The 14,987-nt window shown below is 41.0% G+C and overlaps 1 protein-coding gene across 29 annotated transcripts in view; it reads left to right on the forward strand.

Moving 5' to 3' along the window:
- The window catches only part of NIN (ninein), a 113,924-nt gene that overhangs the window by 60,669 nt on the left and 38,268 nt on the right, over nt 1-14,987 (forward strand). For 15 of the 29 annotated variants that reach the window (XR_015134776.1, XR_015134771.1, XR_015134773.1 and 12 more), the window contains 7 exons: nt 2,368-2,478; nt 2,855-2,944; nt 4,964-5,102; nt 7,100-7,221; nt 8,339-8,844; nt 9,934-12,078; nt 13,350-13,511. Coding sequence is in view for 20 of the 29 variants with exons in the window: in XM_086321562.1 (XP_086177688.1) it covers nt 2,368-2,478; nt 2,855-2,944; nt 4,964-5,102; nt 7,100-7,221; nt 8,339-8,844; nt 9,934-12,078; nt 13,350-13,511 (3,275 nt within the window). In the remaining 9 variants the exon portion in view is untranslated. The remainder of the gene's footprint in view (nt 1-2,367; nt 2,479-2,854; nt 2,945-4,963; nt 5,103-7,099; nt 7,222-8,338; nt 8,845-9,933; nt 12,079-13,349; nt 13,512-14,987) is intronic. The other 14 variants (XR_015134774.1, XR_015134775.1, XM_086321569.1 and 11 more) reach the window with 2 other exon arrangements.

Here is a 14,987-nt window from a genome sequence, read left to right on the forward strand (position 1 = left end):
CTGAGTCCTGCTGATGCTCTGAAAGTCTTCTCAGATTTATCCCATTTCTCCATTCCCACAGCCTCTGAACAGGTTCGGAATTCATCACAATTTCTCAACTGACGTATGTGCATTCTTTCTTCCATCTATCCAACCTCCCTCCGCCTGGTCACCAGAGTTATCTTACTGCCGCTGCTGCTGCTGAGTCGCTTAAGTCGTGTCTGACTCTGCGACCCCATAGACGGCAGCCCACCAGGCTCCCCTGTTCCTGGGATTCTCCAGGCAAGAACACTGGAGTGGATTGCCATTTCCTTCTCCAATGCATGAAAGGAAAAGTGAAAGTGAAGTTGCTCAGTCATGTCCGACTCTTAGTGACCCCATGGACTGCAGCCCACCAGGCTCCTCCGTCCATGGGATTTTCCAGGCAAGAGTACTGGAGTGGGGTACCATCTTACTGAAGAACACTTAAGAATCATACTATACCCTTTGTAAAAGTGCGGCATGGAAGCCTGAAGGGCCCTGAAAGGGGGTTCATGCTCCTACCTTCCTGATCTCAGGTCTTGCCAGCAACCCCCGAGTCCACACCCAGCCTCTGCTGCGCCTGCTGCCAGTGATTTCAGTTTCTCAGTGGGCTTGTAGGCTCCTTCACTGCTTTCTCCAACACTGCAGGGCAAATTGCTTATTCGTTTTCATTACACTTACTTTTTTTTCTTGCCAAAAGATAGCATATTTTCTGTCACATCTTAGGTAATTGTATCCATATCTGTCTCCCCTGCCATGGCCCCAGTTGTATGTTCCCTGTGGTCGGCAACAGAAGCTGACTTCTCAGTTTCCAAAGCACGAACACAGGCCCAATTCATAGAGATTGCTCCTGATTGTTTTAACATCTAAATTTAGACATACTTTGAAAGATTAGAATTCTAGAGTTGTCATTTGAGGGGAAGGTAGTTTTCTTTTTTAAACACTTCAAGCACATGCTTTTTTACTCCATGTTAACTGCATAAGGGTGTGAACAAGAATATATGTAAAACATATTGGCTCTACTTAAATGCCCAATGACAGAGGAATGGATAAAGAAGATGTGGTACATATATACAATGGACTATTTCTCAGCCATTCAAAAGAATGAATAGTGCCGTTCGCAGCAACATGGACGGACCTAGACAGTATCAGACTGAGTGAAGTAAATCAGAGAAGGAAAAATATCCTATGACATCCCATATATAGAGAATCTGAAAAGAAATGGTATTAATACAAATGAACTTACAAAACAGAAACAGACTCACAGACTTTGAGAATGACCCTATGGGTGCTGGTGGGAAGGATCGGGGAGAAAGGATAGTTAGGGCGTTTGGGATGGACATGTATACACTGCTGTATTTAAGATAGATAACCAACAAGGACCTACTGTATAGCACATGGAACTCTGCTCAATGTTATGTGGCAGCCTGGATAAGAGGAGAGCTTGGTGGAGAATGGATACACGTATATGTGTGACTGAATCCCTTTGCTGTTTACCTGAAACTACCACAGCATTGTTTGTTAATTGGCTATACCGTAATACAAAATAAGAAGTTTTCTAAAAAGAAATATATCATCTCTATATTTTGGCAAGATACGCTTTGAAAATACACAGAAAAAACCCACATTTTGTGGACTTAGGTTGACATGTTATTATAATAATTTAAACAAATTATGAAAAAACTGTATGTGTAGCTTTTATATCTTTAAACCAGAATCAAATTGTAAATTAAATATAAACGTGTGTATATCATCATTAAATGAGAATTGTTGGAGCTATTCTGCTTTTTGCAGTTTCTCTGAGTTCTCTTTTGCTGTCAAATAAACATGGCATTCTGCAGCCAGTCTTTCATTTGACATCCTAATGAGAATGCTTTTCATGTCATTAAATTTTCAATTGCAAAGCTGTCAGATAGAAGTACAATGCAAGTCATATATGTAATTTCAAATTTTCAGACAGCCACATTAAAAGGTAAAAAGAAACAGGTGAATTTAATGTTAAATCATTTTAATCTGTAATCTCTAAAACATTATCATTTTGACTTGTAATTAATATAGAAAACCTGTTATTGAGCTTTTTTTTTTCATTTTTGTTCTAAATCCTCAAAATCTGGCGAGTATTTCATACTTACAGCTCCTCTACCTGGGACTGCTAGTGCCTGCTGTTGGATAGCATGGTTCTGTAGGATCAAGAAAAAGAAGAGGCACGCTTTGGGGTTATAAGATAAACATTGGGTTTTTTTAATATTTACTTTTTCTCCTCTAACGTACTGAAACTTTCTCAATCTAGAGCATTGATTTATGCATGATATAAAATGGTACAACAGCTTCCTTTTCAATCCATGTAATTTCCCCAAATTTCTTCAGGAAAACAGTCGTCTAGAAAATGAGCTTCTGGAGAATGCAGAGAAGTTGGCAGAGTATGAGAGTCTGACAAACAAACTTCAGCGAAATTTGGAAAATGTTTTGGCAGAAAAGGTAAATCTGTTTAAATGTGATTTCCTGAAAGGTAACCCCTAAATGTAGTTTACTCAAAAGACCAGAAGCAGTGCCACTAAGAAAATGTCTATTATGGAATTATTTATGTGACTAAAGGAAGTGGTCAACTTTTGCAGGGATTTAATTTATACGAGGAAAACTTTGCATGGCAATGAGAAAGGATCTCGGCTTTAGTTGAACACATCACTCTAGAATGTTCTTTCCATCTTCCAGTGGATGGTGTTTCTGTTCATAAGTCACATTCCTTTCATACTCAAGAGACTGAGTGAACACCAGAAATGGGGGCCTTTGGTATTTTATAGGTCAAAGAAGGACACTTGGGAAAAATGACAACTTTGCACTTTCCATTTTCTAGTTTGGTGACCTTGATCCCAGCAGTGCTGAATTCTTCCTGCAAGAAGAAAGGCTGACGCAGATGAGAAATGAATATGAGCAGCAGTGCCGGGTGAGTGACTGAAGAGAACTTAGTAAGTGGAGGAGTGCCCAATTCAGATCCTGCTTCACCGTTTACCAGCCAAGCGACTGGTAAACGTAACCTGTGGGTATCTCAATTCCTCATCTACAAGGTGACAAAAATAAATGAACCCACAAAATAGAGTTGTTGTGGGGAGTCAGGAAGTACACATGAAGTGCTTAGAACAGAGCCTGAGACACAGAAAACACTTAACCTAAGTGCTTGCTATTAATGTCATTTAGTATCCTGACATATGAGAGAGTTGTGCAAACTGCAGTTGTCTGTTTTATCTGGGTCAGAAATTGCCAGTAATTAGAGGAAAATAAAGGTTTATTCTAAGAGAAGGAAACTGTGATCATGTTGATATGCTTTTTCCAAAACCAGCCTTTCCTGAGTGCAGGCTTACTCTGATATAATTTGCTTTTGTTCTGTGGGGTTTTTTCCTGAATACATTCCTTACTTTATTTACAAGATACAAATAGAGCAGAAAACACTCAAGTCTTTAAGTAGTAAGTCATTACTACTAGAAGACACAAAAACATCCTAATAAATAAGAATCTTTGACTTTTTTAGAAAAGTAACTCTTCTAAGCTCAGGAATCTGGGATTTTTTTTTTTTTCTTAAACCACAAACACTTGTGTATTTTAACATGGTGAGCATAACTGAGTTCAGCCTGCTTTAGATGAACATAGTACTTGGGCAAAAATGAAGAAAATAATCACCTCCTTATGAGGCTCTTCATAGTCTGCCTTCTCAGGAAATATACACGCAGACTTTGAGAAAAGAAATGAAATATTTGTCACTCTTACAAATACATTTTGGCTCTTGTCTCTAATCTCCTATACTTTCAGTTATATAGATTTTTTTTCTCCTATGCTTTCAATTATTTCATCAGTAAAATCTGTCAGCTCCACCTCCAAAAATTCCCCAAATTCATCCACTTATTTATTTTTTAATAGCTTTTCATAACCATACAGTTCACCAACTTAAGGTATACAATTCAGTCTCTTTTAGTATATTCACAGAATTGTACAACCATTACCATAATACATTTTAGAACATTTTCATCACCCGCAAAGAAACTCCCAGTCCACCTAGCTGTAATCTCTCCTGTGACCTCCAGCCCTAGGCAACTAATGATCTGTTTGCTGTCTGTTTGGTTTTGCCTATCTTTTACATTTCCTATAAACGGATTTATACAATATATCGACCTTTGTGACTGGCTTCCTCCATTTAGCATGTTGTTTTTGAGCTCCATCCATGTAGTACCGTGTATCAGTACTTTATTTCTATTGCTGCATAATATTCCATAACATAGCCATACCACATTTTATTTATCCATTCCTTAGTTGATGGACATTGAGTTGTCCAAATATTGTGAATAATGGGCTGCTGTGAGTAATTTGTGTGTGAGCTCTTCTGTGGACATAGGCTTTCATTTCTCTTGGGTATGTACTGAGGAGTGGAATTGAATCACATGATCACTGTATGCTTAACCTTTGAAGAACTGCCAAATTTTTTGCAAAATATTTGCACCATTTTAATTCCCACCAGCAAGAGAGTTTCCGTTTCTCTCCATCCTTGCCAACAGTTGTTACTGTATGTCCTTTATTTTAGCCATCCTAGTGGATATGATGTGGAATCTCATTGTGGCTTTGATTTGCATTTCGCTGATGGCTAATACCATTGAGTATCCTTTCATGTGCTTGTCATATATCTTCTTTGGAGAAATGTCTCTTCAGACCCTTTGCTGAATATTTAAATGTGTTATTTGTCTTTTTATTATTGAGTTGTAATACTTCTTTATATATTCTGTATACAAGTCCCTTATCAGATATATATGGTGCAAAAACTTTTTTTCCATGCTGTGGGTTGTCTGTTTACTTTCTTGTTGGTATCCTTTGAAGCACAAAAGTTTTTAGTTTTGATGATGTACAGTGTATCTGTTTTTTCTTCCGTTGCTTGTTTTTCACATCACATCTAAGATTTATATTGGTTTTTAAATTCCAGCTATTACAAGACCAAGTAGACGAACTCCAGTCTGAACTGCAAGAATATCGTACACAAGGCAAAGTATCCAGGCTTCCCTTGCAGAACTCACTATCAGAAGAACTTGATATTAACAGTGGTTGCATAGAGCCTGACCAGGGTAAGCCATTCAGACACCATCTTTTCAGAGTCTGTGCCTTTGACTTTTGATTTTAAAACCGTGGTTGAATGTAAAATTGCAAAATGTTGGCAACCCTGCCTTCTCCGCCCCCACAGCACTACCCCACCCCCACCACCCCAAAAAAGACTTTGGCAATGCTATTTTCTTGAGCTGTTTCACTTGTGGTATGTTTTTTTCATTTGTCCTGAAGTCTTTGTGAAAATACTTCCATCTGATTTTGATACACATCAACAAAGAAATGGAAAAAATCAAACCACAAGGATATTAAAAAAAAAAAAACAAAAACTGGCTACGAGTCTGCGAATCCAGGCCTTGGGAGTGTTAGAATTCAGTCACTGAGTTATTGCTGAATCCTCCCTTTCTAAAAGAGTGCCTGACTGGTATGACAATGTTTTGCAGAGTGAGCCAGCCAGAAACCCCAGAATTTGGTTTCCTTATGCTGGTTGTGCTAAATGCCTGCAAAACAACAAATAAGATAAATAAATGTTGGTGCCTGTGCCTTGGGGAGGATTTTGAGTAATACAGCTGGAAGGCAGAGCTATTTGGGAACCCTCCTATGTTCATTATCAGCTCTTTTCCTCCCTCCTCATATCCTGCCTCTTTCCTCCAGGGTGTTGAATATGAATTTCACAAAGGATTTATGATAAATTCTTCATTACAAATAGTTTTCCCCACTGCTACTTGGAACAGGAGTACAGGTTCTCACAATGGTTGTTTATTCTTCTCCTTACCTATTTATTCTACAGTAAATAAGGGAGTGAGGATGGAACAGGAAGAGGCTTGAATCTTTTCCTCTAAGTCTGTACTCTGTAACCTTACTGTGGTAAAAGGATGGAGCCCAGCTGATAGGATATATCTCAGAAGCTTTTCTGGGCTTTTCCGTAGATGACCAAGGGCTGGGAGTTCTAATCATGGGTACATGAGGCTGTGCCATCTTGGGATGGTTTATACCCCGGGTATCACTTCTCAGATGGGGAATGCCATGACAGATGTAGAGAAAGCCCAAAGATTGTCAATTCCAGCTGTTAGACTTACACTATTTCTTGCATCTGCCTGTGTCCTTCCACATGAAAACTTTTTTTGAGTCCCCTGCCTTAATATTAGTCCCCTGCCTTAGTATTGGAGAAGGAAATGGCAACCCACTCCAGTGTTCTTGCCTGGAGAATCCCAGGGACGGGGGAACCTGGTGGGCTGCCATCTGTGGGGTCGCACAGAGTCGGACACGACTGAAGCGACTTAGCAGCAGTAGCAGCAGCAGCCTTAGTATTAGATGTAATCATTTCATCTGTGTACTCGCTCAGCCCTCAGCTTATGCTTCACATTTCAATGTCCGTCCCAGTCACCATTGTGGGCAGTTGCACAGGTGGACTCCTATGGAATGAGTTGATAGTTTTCTACCGAATCTGCCTATATCCAGGTTCCTAACCTATGCTCTATTCTTTTTAATAACTTTAGCTGATAATTTAAGATGAGGCCCCACCTGCACTACAGGAAATTAGCATGGTAGTGCTCAATCTTCTGTAATGTTGAGTGGTGGGTTGGATATCTTGATCCATGAAGTTAACACCTCAAAGTGTAGCAAGTATGCTGGCCATTCACCCTCCTGCCACGTTCCTTTCTGCTGATTTGTCACCCAGTATTTGCTGGATGGAAAGAAGGCTGGTTAGTTTGATCATACTGCCTCACTCTGTAGCATTTTCATTAGCAGGAGGTCACTTTTAAGAAACATTTTCCCCATCTGCTCCCACCTCCTGTCCTATTGATTTCTATTAAGGTTTGATACACTGCCTGTACATAAAAAATCTGTTGTCTTTGTTTTTTCTCATTTTCTCTTATGCTTGAAAACAAGAGACCACTCTTGGATTCTGCTGTTTCCTAGTAGATATCATCTGTTGCAATTTAGGATTCCATAATTAATGCCAGTTGTGTTATTGAAAGAACCTGCAGCCGGGTCAACAGATCCCATGTGTTTTCAGGGCTTGGTTCTGAAGAATGCAATCCACTGAATATGAGCATCGAGGCAGAGCTGGTCATCGAACAGATGAAAGAACAACATCACAGGGAGTTGTGTCACCTAAGACTGGAGCTTGAAGATAAAGTAAGACCTTCTTCTCAATCCTGTTCTCTGATTTCTTTGAGCTCTGACAAGCTTTTGCATGTACGACACTCTCCATTCTTTTTTCTCCCAGAGCAGCACTTTCTGTACATTTCCTCATGCGTCTGGGTGGCTACCAGGAACTCACTTCCTCAGGATGCTTTCACAGGCCAAGGGGCCTTTGAGGGCTCTTCTTCATAGGAGAGAGATTCTTAAAAATGGAATATCTTCAGTCCTAGCCAGCATGGAGCTTAAAGGTCATTACATTATTTCCAACTCATTAAAAAAAAAACTTAAAAAAAAACAAAAAAGTACTTTGATACAGCATTACCTCCTAAATTAGGTATAAGTTCTGAATCTTGGTTTTCAAAACCCTTTACCGTATTGCTTTAGGTTATATTAGCAGTCTTCTCTTTTATCATCCTTTGAGTTACTTCATCTTCCAGCCAGACCAGATGGTTTGCTGCTCTTCATCAAACTGTCCTCTTTTGCTCAAAAACTGTCCTCTTTTGCTCATGCTATTCCATGCTATGTTATTATTTCTTTCTACCTCTTGAAAGTCTACTTAACCTTCAGAGCTTACATCAAATGCTACCTCTTATATTCCTGAATTCTCCCAACCAAACATGATTTTTCCCTCCTTGGAGTCCCCAGGTTACATTGTAGGTATTTTTCCTATACACGTTTTTAAATGTTTTATTCTAACTGGTAGTACACTTTCTTTATATTTGTCATAACCATGTCTAGAGAGGGGGCTATGTCTTATCCGACTTGTGTCCCCATGAGGCCTGCAGAGTCGAATACTTGAATATAATTATCTATGTTAAGACTTTCAGTTTGCAGTTGGAAAGGATGCCTGTGAAGAAATACAGTGTCTATGTGAAGGTCTAGTTAGTTTTAACAGAGTTGTTTAGAAACTAATAAAATTCAACCAATTTACAAAGGAAATCAAACCATGCCTGACTTAAACATATCTTATTTAATGTGTTTGAATTGTTACTTTAAAACAAAAATAGGAAAACTGAGAAATGTGTTGTAAGAAAAAAGTCTTTACTGCCCCATCGCCTTTCCATGGCCTTGAGTTGAATAACACTGTGGTGGTTTCACTTTCTGGCTTTAGGTGAACTATTATGAAAAGCAGCTAGATGAAACCAAAGTTGCCTTTGAAAAGGAGCAGGAGAACATGAAGCTCAAGTGTGAGAATGAAGTACACATCTTAGAAGAACAAATAAGTGACCTTAAAAATAAAATTGCAGAACTTCAGGGCCAGACAGAGGTACTCAAGGAGGCACAGCACGTGGCTATCTGCAGACATGAGGAGGAGAAAAAACAGCTGCAAATGAAGTGGGATGAGGAGAAGGCTCACGTGCAGGAGGAGCTGCGGCTGGAGCATGAGATGGCACTCAGGGCTAGGCTGGAGCAGGTGGAGGAAGGCTTTAACAGAGAGAGGGAAAGACTCATCCAAAATGGCGCCTGGACAGAGGAGAAGGTGAGGGGCTTGACTCAGAAACTAGAACAAGTTCACCAGGAGCAGCTGAAAAGCCTGGTGGAGAAACACATTCTTGAGAAAGAGGAATTGCAAAAAGAGCTCTTGGAAAAACACCAAAGGGAACTACATGAGGGAAGGTAAGAAAGTGGGGGAAGGAGAGGAGGGGACACCAGTCCTCAGGGGCACCACAAGTCCCAGTTAATAAAGGAGACTTTGAAAAACCAGGTGTAAGCACCCACTTACTGACTAGAATTCTTTTTTAGTTTTTCAACTTGTTTTGTCCTTGTTTAGATATAAGCCTACCTTGGGATTGTTGAAACTTTTTTTTTTAAGAGGAAAGTTTTTCATTTTTTTTATCAGACATATACTTTTTAAGGTTCTGGATGAGGATAAGATTATCACAAATGTGATTTCTTCTTCGTTTAGTCCTGTTGTTTTCTGAGAAAGGCCTTTTATAAGTTATTAGATTCGGGCAAAGTTACATTTTCTCTCGGAGTTATGAAACACTATTTTGTGCTTACTTTCCTCAAGTGAAACCTCAGATGCTTTTGAGGGATTTGGTGCTTCATACTTTATCTTGGTGGTACTTCATTAAATAGAAAGCAAAACATATATGTATGGTTTATATAACTACATCTAGACAGACAGGGAGTCACTCAGTCTTGTCCAACTCTTTGTGACCCCACAGACTGTAGCCTGTCAGGCTCCTCTATCCATGGAATTCTCCAGGCAAGAATACTGGAGTGGGTTACCATTTCCTTCTCCAGGGATCTTCCTAACCCAGGGATCAAACCTGGATCTCCTACATTGCAGTCAGATTCTTTACCATCTGAGGCACCAGGGTATACATAATTAAAATGAAAGAATTTTATGTATTTCCCATTTAGGGTTTAGGGTAATATGTATTTGAACATTTAATGAGAAAGCATTGTAAGTTTTTGGCTAAAACTCCATAAATATCTGGGAATATGCCAGAGAATTTGGTTTCTAAATCTTCTTTTTAAATGCAGAGAGAGGTAAGTGAGTCTTTTAAATTAATTATGGCCGCCATTGTTTGGCACTCAGAAATGAGATCCCTTCTGAGTATAGAAATAAGTGAAGACCATTTTTTAGAAAACATTTACATTGTTTGCTTGGCTGCTTCTTCTATGCATGGGAAAATGTTTTTATGTTTGCTTCTGGAGTTGATGACAGTTTCAGTAATGCTGTATGTTGACCACATTTAGGGAAAAAATGGAAACTGAGTGTAATAGAAGAACCTCTCAGATAGAAGCCCAGTTTCAGGCTGATTGTCAGAAAGTCACTGAGAGATACGAACACGCCCTGCGGAGTCTGGAGGTGCACTACCGCCACCAGCTGAAGGAGCTCCTGGATCAACAATGTGAGGAGAGGTCCCAGTGGGAGTTTGAGAAGGACGAGCTCACCCAGGAATGTGCGGAAGCCCAGGAGCAGCTTAAAGAGACTCTCCAGAGGGAGAAAGCAACCTCTTTGGTCCTCACCCAGGAGAGAGAGATGCTGGAGAAAACATACAAAGAGCATTTGAATAGTATGGTTGTTGAGAGAGAGCAGCTACTACAGGACCTGGAAGATCTGAGAAAAGTGTCTGAAAGTCAGCAAAGTCTCCTGTCCAACCAGATACTTGAGCTGAAGAGCAGTCATGAAAGAGAGCTGAAGGACCGTGAGCAGATCCTGTGCCAGGCAGGCACTTCAGAGCAGCTGGTCAGCCAGAGGCTTGAACAGCTGCAAAGGGAACATGACCAGGAGAGGCAGGAAATGATGTCCAAGCTTCTGGTCATGGAGAGTGTCCACAGAGCAACCTGTGAGAAGGCAGATCGAGAGAGGGCTGAGATGAGCACAGAAATCTCCAGGCTCCAGAATAAAATCAAGGAGATGGAGCAGATAGTGTCTCCTCCCTCCAGGCTTCAGAATAGCTGCCAAGTGATAGGAGGGGAGGAGGCAGAAGAAAATGGTGCCATGTCCCTGCTTCAGCAAGGAGAACAGCTGTTGGAAGAGAATGGAGATGTTCTCTTAAGCCTGCAAAGAGCCCATGAACGAGCAGTGAAGGAAAATGTGAAAATGGCAACTGAAATTTCTAGGTTGCAGCAGAGGCTGCAAAAATTAGAACCAGAGTCAGTAATGTCTTCTTGTTTAGATGAACCAGCTACTGGGCTCTTTGGAAATTCAGTGGAACAAACAGAGCCATTTTTACAGCCAAACCGAATCAAACAAGCAGAAGGTGGAACCACACAGCATATTCTCAGTGACCTACAAGGCGATGAGGTCCGTGACCTCGAAAGTACAGGGACAAGCTCTGGGCAGAGACAGGTCAGAGTGGAGGAGTCTGAAGCATCAATAGAGAGTTTTTCCGAGCTTGAAAATAGTGAGGAGACCAGAACTGAAACCTGGGACCTGAAGAATCAGGTCGGCCAGCTTCGGGAACAGTTAATGATCTTACGTGCAGACTGCGATCGAGCGTCTGAAAAGAAACAGGACCTACTGTTTGATGTTTCTGTGCTAAAAAAGAAACTGAAGATGCTTGAAAGAATTCCTGAGGCTTCCCCCAAGTATAAAGTGTTATACGAAGATGCCAGTAGAGAAAATGAATGTCTTCAGGAAGAGCTGAGGATGATGGAGACGCGCTATGATGAAGCACTAGAAAGTAACAAAGAGCTCACTTCAGAAATGTTCAGATTACAGGATGAGCTAAAGAAGGTTGAAGAAATGACTGACACATTCCTTAGCCTGGAAAAGAGTTACAATGAGATCAAAAGAGAAAATGAGGAACTGCATGTTCTGGTTTTGAGACTTCAAGGCAAGATTGAGAAGCTACGAGAAAGAGCAGCGCTGCAGTGTGACTGCTTCTCCTTATGGAAAGCCCATTTAGATAACCTGGAAGTCGGACCTGATGAAAAGGTCTTTGAACTGAACCAAACACTGGATGAGCGTGTACCAAATGTTATGAGCGTGCACCATATTATAGAAGAACATTTGTATCAAGAAAACCAGTACCTAGAACAGGAGAATACACAGCTCTTGGAGAAAGTAAAAGCACATGAAATTGCCTGGCTACACGGAACACTCCAGACACATCGAGACAAGCCTGGAGCACAGAATCGAGTTATACTGGAGGAAAACACTACTCTCCTCGGCCTTCAAGACAAGCATTTTCAGCACCAGGCCACCATCGCAGAGTTAGAACGGGAGAAAAAAAAGCTGCAGGAGCTGACTAGAAAGTTGAGGGAAAGAGTCACTGCTTTAGTCAAGCAAAAGGATGTACCTTCTCAAGGAGAAAAGGAGGAAGAGCTGAAGGCAATGATGCATGACCTGCAAATCACATGCAGTGAGATGCAGCAGAAAGTTGAGCTTCTGAGGTAACGTATGCACCTTCTGCACTTCACGGAGTCTCACAGAGCACCTCACCAAATCTAACTCCTGCTGCTTGCGTGCCTAGAGAAACTAACCTGTTAGTCTTCACAAAGAGAGCAGTACTTTAGACTCCTTCTGCTTCTGTGTTGTATTAACAAGTAGAATAACCCAGCCTAGGAGGCATTCCTTCCTCTATAAGAAATCAGTGTTGTTCATTTGGGGGTGAAGGTTCATAATGGAGAGTGTTTGCTGTTTAACCATGTGCATCATTATTGTTTGTCGTCTTTAACTCTTTTCTAGCACTTCATTTGGATGGACAGACTTTTTTCCTTTGGCTAAATGTTATTTTCCTCATTTTGATGAAACAAGTTATGTGAGAATGAATGCCTTTTGTGTATTATTAACTCACTTGGTAGATAAGAACTTTCTTCTTATACTAATATGGGGAAAAAATGTTGTTTCATGGCCTATAGTTTTTCCCTTACGTTACTTACAGTGCATGCTGATATTCTATAGATATTGGAAATTCATCTTAGAACATACAATTTTTTGAGGAGCTATCAGATTTTAATGTGCTGAAAGAACAAAGACAAATATGATACTAATTTGAACCACTGCTCACTTGACTTTATAAAATATAGCAATAGTCTTCTAACAAATTTGGTTCAAAAAAATTGTAGAATTTACATCATGTCTGAAATATCTTAATGATATGGGGGAAAAAAAACAAAATAATTCTAGGTGTAGTCTTTCCTCTTTTTATTTTAGACCGTTCTTAGTTCCAAAAATCATAATGAGATGAAAGAAATTAGAAGGTAACCGTTAGTGTACATGTTTTGGTATGTCCCTTTCATTTATGTAGTGAATTTTCTTTCTCTAGGTACCTTGGGGTTTAAAACTAAAGCTCATACAGCTTAGTGATATGGCTTTTGTCTTTGAGGAGCAGGGAGGACTTGAGACTGAAATACAAAGAGTTATTTGCTCAAAGCAGTATGAGAAAGTCAGCAAGTAGGATGGGTACTGAGTCTCTTTTCTGTCTCAATGCTTAAGTGTTTTGGTCACACTTCCCTAATGTTTTTTAGTAAAATTCTTACTCCCCAAAAGGAATGAGTCACTGTCATAGCTTGATTTCCAAGTACCAAGAGACATACTAATTTAGGCTTTTCTTTTTAACTGGTATGGAATATGGATTTAATTGGAAGTTACTAGAAAGTGTTTTCCAAAGCTGCCAGATGATGGCCTTTTTATAACTATTTTTTTAAAATCTCTGGGAGAGGAGGAGCCAAGATGGCGGAGGAGTAGGACAGGGAGAACACTTTCTCCCCCACAAATTCATCAAAAGAGCATTTAATCGTCGAGTAAATTCCACAAAACAACTTCTGAATGCCGGCAGAGGACATCAGGCACCCAGAAAAGCAATCCAACTCTTCGAAAGGAGGTAGGAAAAAATATAAAAGACAAAAAAAGAGACAAAAGAGGGAGGGACGGAGCTCCGTCCCGGGAAGGGAGTCTTAAAAAGAGAGAAGTTTCCAAACACCAGGAAACCTTCTCACTGCCGAATCTGTGCCGAGCTTTGGAAGCACAGAGGGCAACATAACAGGAAGAAAAAATAAATAAACAATTAAAACTCGAAGATTGCGAGTCCTACGGTAACTCCCCCAGTGGAGAAGCAGCGCAGACGCCTGCAGGCGCCATTAACAAGCGGGGGCTGGGCAGGGAGGCGCAGCACGGGCTGCATCGCTTAGAGTAAGAATCTGGCCTGAATACCCTGAACACTATCTGAGCGAAATAATTTGGGCTAACAAACCAGACTGTGGGATATCTACTACGCGAAAAGCCAGCCCCAACCTAAGACCGCCAGGCCCGTGCACGGAACAAAGAATTGAACAGAGATAGCCGGCTGCAGACCTTCCCCCTCCGGTGATAGGCAGCCAGAGCCGGAAGGGGGCAATCGCAGCCCCAGAGAGACATTATCTATAAAACTGTAAGCAGGCTTCTTTGCTAACTAAAACTTCTTGGGGGTCTGGACGGTTAACATCTGCCTAAGAAGGTGTGCCGGTTTTGCGCCCAGATAACCGAGTGGCGGGGAGGCGATAAGTCGCAGCATTGGCGCTCGCCAAACACCTCATCACTTGAGCTGCTCGGACCTGGGAAGAGCACAATACTCAGGCCCAACTGAGTCTGCGCCTCTGAGGACTGTCCGAGTGCCTGAACCTGAGCGGCTTGGACCTGGGAGGTACATGCAACCCAGGGCCAGCCTTGGATTGTTCCCGGCGGAACAACCTAGAGCCCGAGCAGTGTGGGCAGGGAGGCTACACGCGCAGTGAGCGGGGGCAGACCCAGTGTGGCTGAGGCACTGCGAGCGCACGCCAGTGTTATTTGCTTGCAGCATCCCTCCCTCCCTCCCCACAGCGCGACTGAACAAAGAGAAGAAATACAGTTCCACCCATCAGAACACTGACACAAGCTTCCCTAACCAGGAAACCTTGACAAGCCACCTGTACAAACCCACACACAGTGAGGAATAGCCACAATAAAGAGAACTCCACAAACTGCCAGAATACAGAAAGGACACCCCATACTCAGCAATTTAAACAAGATGAAGAGACAGAGGAATAGCCAGCAGATAAAGGAACAGGATAAATGCCCACCAAACCAAACAAAAGAGGAAGAGATAGGGAATCTACCTGATAAAGAATTCCGAATAATGATAGTGAAATTGATCCAAAATCTAGAAATTAAAATGGAATCACAGATAAATAGCTTGGAGACAAGGATTGAGAAGATGCAAGAAAGGTTTAACAAGGACCTAGAAGAAATAAAAAAGAGTCAATATACAATGAATAATGCAATAAATGAAATTAAAAACACTCTGGAGGCAACAAATAGTAGAATAACAGAGGCAGAAGATAGG

This window comes from Bos grunniens, chromosome 10, assembly GCF_055505025.1.
Source record: "Bos grunniens cultivar Pamir isolate PY7600 chromosome 10, Bosgru_T2T1.0, whole genome shotgun sequence".
Lineage (NCBI taxonomy): Eukaryota > Metazoa > Chordata > Mammalia > Artiodactyla > Bovidae > Bos > Bos grunniens.